Genomic DNA, 7,277 nt, shown 5'->3' with positions numbered 1-7,277 from the left:
AGACCAAATCAAGACAAGTAAACAAGGAGACCTCTATATGATTGCAAGGCCCTGCTAGCGAAAACAAAGCAGTCAAATTTCCCTTAAAACCACACTACTATTTAAAAAAGATTATGTACACTGATTTCTCTTATAATCTCAGTTCATCTGTACTATGTCATTCATGCACACTAACATATATAGATTAGGATTAATAAGTCATTAATAACAACATACACATACTGATGAAATACTGGTGAAATGGCCCAGTGGTTAGGGCAGCAGACTCACGGTCATAGGATCGCGGTTTTGATTCCCAGACTGGGCATTGTGAGTGTTTATTGAACGAAACACCTTAAGCTCCACAAGGCTCCAGCGGAGGTGGGGGTGGCAAACCCTGCTGTATTCTTTCACCACAACTTTCTCCTTGTTTCTGTTGTGCCTGTAATTCAAAGGGTCAGCCTTGTCACACTCTGTGTCATGCTGAATCTCCATGAGAACTACGTTAAGGGTACACGTGTCTGTGGAGTGCCACAACTGTTGAAAAGATACAATGCTGTTGATAGAGACAAATTTATTATGTAAAGGCGTTGACTTGAAGTTTTGCCTAACTCAAAGTTTATTCTGTATAAATACGTCTTGAGACACTTAAAACTTGAAGTCATAGCCAACCCCTACAACAGTATACCTCCTCCTCCTCCTCTACCACCGCCACAAGTACTCATTATTTTATTCAATAACCCCAACATTGATTTTGGTTATTTCATGGAAGACTTACATTTTTCTAAAGGAAATATATTTGCTACCTTTCATCATCATCATCATCATCATCATCATTTAACACCCGTCTTCCATGTTGGCATGGGTTGGATGGTTTGACAGAAGCTGGCAAGCCAACAGACTGCACCATGCTCTGCTGTCTGTTTTGGCATGGTTCTTATGGCTGGATACCATTCCTACTGCCAACTACTTTACAGAGTGGACTGAGTGCTTTTCATGTGGCCTCAGCACTAGAGAAGTCTGTTTCCACGGCTGGATGCACTTCCTAATGCCAACCACTTTACAGAGCAGACTGGATGTTTTTTATCTTTATTTTTAAGTCAATATTTACCTTTGGGGATCTTCTTGGATAAATCACTGGTACCAATTGGCCACTTTATTGGATAAGCATGGAAACCAGAAATATCAGCAGCTCCCTAAAAATATGCAAACAAAACATGAATTATGTGAAACAGTCACTTTTATGTATAGTACTTTATGAAACTGTTACCTTTATATACAGAACTAGTTAAATAGCTTCCTGCATTTAATTTTGATTATGTACTTATTTTAGTCTTTCATGACAAAACTGAATCAGAAGGAGTTATATGACAATCAACAAATCATTAAAAACAACAAATCATTAAAAACAACAATTTACAAACTAAATACAAATAACAATAATAAAAATGATCAATATCAAAGGATTTTAAATAGAAAAGAATACTTACTTGTCGCATAAGTTCATTTGGTTCGCCTCTCCACTGCACACTGTTGCGGTTCATATATCCTGGCGTCCATGCAGACTTTAACTGCAAAGCAAGTTTAGCTGCAATGCTTCTCTGAAGAATGACAGATTTATCTAAAAATAACAGAAAAATTCTTTTTCAATGCAATAAATAAGAATCAATTAGGGAGTGCTTGAGAAGACCCAACAAGCCAAGTGAGACCATAACCCATGGCCTATGCCAGGAGTGTAACCAGCCCACTTATGCGTACCTTTCCTTCACTGGACACTAAACTCTGCTTGCGAAGACTTGTTGAGGCAAGTGAAATCGAAATTGAAATCAAATTCGATGACTGGCATCCATGCTAGTGGAGTGCTAAGAGCACCATCCGAGCGTGATCGTTGCCAGAGCAGCTGACTGGCTTCCATGCCGTGGCACATAAAAAGCACCATTCAAGCGTGATCGTTACCAGTGTCACCTTACTGGCACTTGTGCCGGTGGCACATGAAAAACACCATTTGAGCGTGGCCGTTGCCAGTACTGCCTGACTGGCTCTTGTGCTGGTGGCACATAAAAGCACCCACTACACTCTCGGAGTAGTTGGCGTTAGGAAGGGCATCCAGCTGTAGAAACTCTGCCAGATCAGATTGAAGCCTGGTGCAGCCATCTGGTTCACCAGTTCTCAGTCAAATCATCCAACCCATGTTAAACAGTAACAAATATTGAAGGATTCTATACACAAATTTTATTTTTAAAAAAAACCATTTTGACATTTCTTAAGACTTACCAAGAGTTTCATCTGTGGTGCCAACACTTTCTTTAGGAAGTTTCTCAATGAGAAAAATAAAGATTTTTCTGATATCAGTTTCATTGGAATAGAGGAATGTCTGGTATCCAATTTCTCCTTGATATCCCAATTCCTGTCAAAGATTGTGGAAAATTGAAGAATCTATTTTTATAAAATAAGCAAGCTTCTTACCACACAGCCGTGCCTGTGCCTATAAGTGTTTATGTATTTATATTCATTAGAGCAGGGGTTTTCAAACTTTTTCACTTGCGGACCCCTTTATATTTCAGGCTTTACCTTATAAACACTTATGAAATTTATACATAAATATTTGCTTAAAATAACATATATTTTTACATTTATTTATTTAACAGTATTTAACAAATAGGTTTATTGTCAATTAAAAGATTTCGATTAAAAACCATATATAAAATCAAATTGCCCATAAAAAGTATTTGCTGTCCACGGACCCTCTGTCTTGTCCTTGCAGACCACAATTTGAAAATCCCTGCATTAGAGGACCAGTATGTATTGAGGGATTCTGACACCACTCCTTAAAATCATAGAATACAGGAATGGGACAAACGAATCACAAGAACTTATAACTCCTAACATACATTAAAATGCAATGTAATGGTCAAACCAAATTCTGAAGAAATAAAAAAAAAAAGAAAATAAGCAACTCACCTGGATATGATGTGCCAATGCAGTTCCAATTCTGTAGCGTGCCGACATACCTGCCGGCAATTTATTGGGCAGATCAAGTGCATTGTTGATAGCTTTCAAGCACTTAGCTGCTGCGGACACAATTACATCAGTAGTAAACTGTTTGAGATTTGTAACATCGTCGTCAATGGAGCTGTGTAAAAAAAAAAAATTATATATGTATAATATGCATAGGCACAGGAGTGGCTGTGTGGTACGTAGCTTGCTTGCCAACAACATGGTTGCGGGTTCATTCCCAATGCGTGGCACCTTGGGCAAGTGTCTTCTACTATAGCCTCGGGCCGACCAAAGCCTTGTGAGTGGATTTGATAGACGGAAACTGAAAGAAGCCCATCGTATATATATATATATATATATATATATATATATATATATATGTATGTGTGTGTGTATATGTTTGTGTGTCTGTGTTTGCCCCCACCCCCAGCTTGGCTTGACAACCGATGCTGGTGTGTTAACGTCCCCGTAACTTAGCGGTTCGACAAGAGACCGATAGAATAAGTACTAGGCTTACAAAGAATAAGTCCTGGGGTCGATTTGCTCGACTTATTGCTGCTTTCTGGATCCTGTCTTACTCTCTTCAACAACGAACCAAAGTACATCTGCACTGTGTATACAATAAGCTCGTTATTATACAAGATTATCCAACACCTTTCCAACAACATTTGCCATCTTTTTGAATTCAATATCTCCACCACCCGTGGGGCATGGTTATAAAATCATAAAAATCAGTGCAGCATCCATGACTCTCATAAACACTTTTTCACGCTCAAAACTATCCAAGCATGGAATAAACTACCCGCATCGGTTAACTGTCAAGACACTTCATCCTTCAAAAATCCCATGCTTCCCGAAATTCGCCAAACACTACCATTGACGTAATTACACAACTCTTCTCCTTCGTAGGTCTTTGACAGTACACTTTTCTGCCTTTTATTTAACCGTCCTGTGTATTGTACATATACTTTTGATTGTCATTGCTTCCTTTGCTTTATTTTACTATTTGACCCTTTTTACCTTTGTAGTTTCCCCAAGCCCTGTATACGATAAGATCATCATCATTCTTATAATAATAATTATAATAATTACAATTATAAATCCTTGTTTATTACAAGTAGGCGTGCATAAACGGTCCAAAACAATCACCGTCCCGCCCATGTATATAGTGATTACTGAGGAAATACGATCGAATACAACAAAACGAAGCTTCTAAAAAGAAAATTCTTCGTGTGTTTCAAGTAATATACTCTAGTTGTTAACGCAAGCCTGAATCAGAAAAAAAATATATACTCTGATATATAGATATCCTTACCATTTTAAAGTCCTCAATGAATGGATAATAATTCTGTCAACTTCTTCCATTTTCGGCAGACGATCATGTGACCGCAGAAAAGACAAGTTTCGTTTGTCAACAAAAACAAATATTCGGTTGTAAAATAAAATTTAATTTAAAATATGGAAACAAATTAAATAAATTTATTTTAATATTTCTCAATCAAATATATTATTCTTAATAATAGTAAATTTTAATGGAAATTGGATTTTAAAAATATTAATGTTCAGCAGCAAATAAAATACCCGGGCAGTTTCAATTATTATTTTAGTCTTTGTGAAAAGTGGAGGCGCAATGGCCCAGTGGTTAGGGCAGTGGACTCGCGGTCATAGGATCGCGGTTTCGATTCCCAGACCGGGAATTTGTGAAGATGCGTAATCTTAAGGTTTGAGTATTGCACCCAAGACCGCACAGATACGTTTTCGAGGGTGCAGAATATATTGTAATATTGTAAATACTTGTTTAATACAAGTAAGCGTGCATATATGATCCAAAATGATCACCGTCCGTGTATATAGTGAGAACTGAGGAAATATGCTCGAATAAAGCAAAACGAAGTTTTTAATATATTGTAATATTAAAAAGAAATTTTGAAGGCATTTCGGATCATTCTCCATCCGCTCCCGCCTTTGTTCCTTAATATTTCTCTCTAAAACGTATGTTTTAAAAGCCATTTCGCTGAAATACGTTTTCTACTGCAATGTTTCCCAAACTGCCTGATGTGGAGTACCATTCTACAAATATTCTATAATTATAAGCATAATTAGAATCAGGGGTCAGCTAATTGCTTCGCCACGCACCGAATTTAGAAATAGCAGTTAAAATACTTTTTCCGCTACAATAGGCAGTTCCCCCTCCCCTCCAATGTGCTACTGACCGGAAATATTTCTTAGTAATATCAATTTATACCCGAAACGATATATATAATGAATATAATAAAAGTTGACATTTTTTATCTTATATTTATTTTGTAAACAAATAACATAATATTACATAAGCATTTTATAATGTTTCTTTCTTTTCTGGAAACTCGCCGCGTACCAGCAGCTGATGTCTCGCAGACCACCACTGTGAGTAGCACTATTCTACAGTATTCTTTTATTTGTTTCAGCCATTTGACTGTGGCCATGCTGGAGCACCGCTTTGGAGAGTTTTTAATCGAATAAATCGACCCCATGATTTATTTCTTAAGCCTAGTACTTATTCTATCGGTTTCTTTTGCTGAACTACTAGATATGAGGACATAAACATACCAACACCGGTTGTCAAGCGGTAATGGTGGGGAACAAACACAAGACACACGCATATATATACGACGGGCCACCCTAAAGGGTTTTAGTCGAATAAATCGACTCCAGAACACTTTTATAAGTCTAAAACTTATACCATCAATTTTTTTGGTAAATTTTCAGATTAATCTGAAAATTTACCATTAATTGTTGCTGTGATTATGAGAAAAGTGTCGAATTGCTGAAAAAGTAGGGGTTTCTTTTCTGTGGAAATTTTCTTTCAAATTAAAAAAATTTCATTCACATATATATAGGTGTGTCTGTGCGGTAAGAGGTTTGCTTTCCGACCACACGGTTCCGGGTTCAGTCCCACTGCATGGCACCTTGGACAAGTATCTTCTACTAGAGCCCCGAGATGACCGAAGTCTTGTGAGTGAAGCTGATGGATGGAAACTGAAAGAAGCCTGTCGTGTGTGTGTTTGTCCCCTACCATCACTTGACAACCGATGCTGGTTTCTTGAAGTCTCCAAAACTTAGCAGTTTGGCAAAAAAAAAAGGTAAATTTCCGGATCAGGTGTTAATCCGAAAATTTACCCAATTAATAGATAAATACATAAATTATCTCAATGAATTTGGTGGCGGGGTGCACAATAGAAACAACATCACAACTATATATCTATACCGAATACTTAAGGTTTTGTACTATAGAAAGCTAAACATGAACACGGAATGTTTTTGTTTTTTCTTTTTGCTCTTTGTCTTTTTTATTGTGTTGTCCAATTTCATGTTGATGGAGAGAATGAACTAATGTGCGGCACAAGCCCTGAAATTTGGTGGGGGAGGGTTAATAGTAGATTGCATCGACCCCGGAGCTCAGCTGGTACTTGTTTCATCAACCGTAATTTGAACCAAGGATGTAACGACGGAACCAAGCAAGCTGCTCGACGTCTGATGTAAGGGACAAAACTCTTCCATTCTCCTTTATTTCAGTTTCTGTAACAAATTCATTACAAGACTGCTTTTGGCATGGAAAATTTTCAACAGAATGTAAAGAGTCAAAATTAGGGTCGGTAAAGATTGTCAGTAAATTATAGACATGGGTTCTATGGTTTTTGGAAAAAATCATCACCACCACCATTGAATACAGGAGCTGGAGAAGTAGAGGACTGTGCCAAATTCCAATATCTGTTTTGGCATGGTTTCTATGGCTGGATACCCTTCCTAATGCCAACCACTTTACAGAGCATACTAAATTGTTTTTTCACATGCCACCAGCACCAGTGAGGTCACCAAATAACTCACAAGACAGTACTCCTCAACTGAGGTAGGAGTAGCTTGATGCCAGGTGATGAAAGATTAACGTATAAGAGGGATAGGAATAGGCATCTTGCAGTAGGGAAGATACGATTATTTTTCTCATGTCTTCTGCATAGATATGTATATTTTCTCTTCTGTGTCAGCTGTTCTGTATTCCCTGTTAGCTCTTTCATGCTACCCTGTTCCGTGTTTTATGCCAGGACTTCTGCAAGTGTCTTCTATAATAGCCCTGGGTTAACCAATGCCATGTGAGTGAATTTGGGAGATGGAAAGAGATAAAAGATATCATATAAGAGTGCACACAACACACACACACCACATATATACAAACACATATAAATAGACATAACACAAACATGGTTTTTGGATTTAATTTATATATATATATAATTTTTATTTTGATTGTACATTTTTGTAGA

At 37.4% G+C, this 7,277-nt stretch overlaps 1 protein-coding gene across 1 annotated transcript in view; it reads right to left on the bottom strand.

Moving 5' to 3' along the window:
- Positions 1-4,410, bottom strand: part of LOC106876351 (coiled-coil domain-containing protein 22 homolog) — a 24,946-nt gene extending 20,536 nt beyond the window's left edge. Inside the window, exons 1-5 of the mRNA XM_014924889.3 lie at positions 4,292-4,410; positions 2,941-3,112; positions 2,254-2,386; positions 1,470-1,600; positions 1,091-1,175 (exon numbers count right to left, since the gene is read on the bottom strand). Of these exons, the coding sequence (XP_014780375.1) occupies positions 1,091-1,175; positions 1,470-1,600; positions 2,254-2,386; positions 2,941-3,112; positions 4,292-4,341 (571 nt within the window). The 5' untranslated portion in view covers positions 4,342-4,410. The remainder of the gene's footprint in view (positions 1-1,090; positions 1,176-1,469; positions 1,601-2,253; positions 2,387-2,940; positions 3,113-4,291) is intronic.
- Positions 4,411-7,277: the final 2,867 nt, after the last annotated feature.

The sequence above is a fragment of the Octopus bimaculoides genome, chromosome 13, assembly GCF_046866305.1.
Source record: "Octopus bimaculoides isolate indiv1 chromosome 13, ASM4686630v1, whole genome shotgun sequence".
NCBI lineage: Eukaryota > Metazoa > Mollusca > Cephalopoda > Octopoda > Octopodidae > Octopus > Octopus bimaculoides.
The sequence above is the reverse complement of the archived record's forward strand: the minus strand, read 5'-3'. Positions and strand labels throughout refer to the sequence as shown.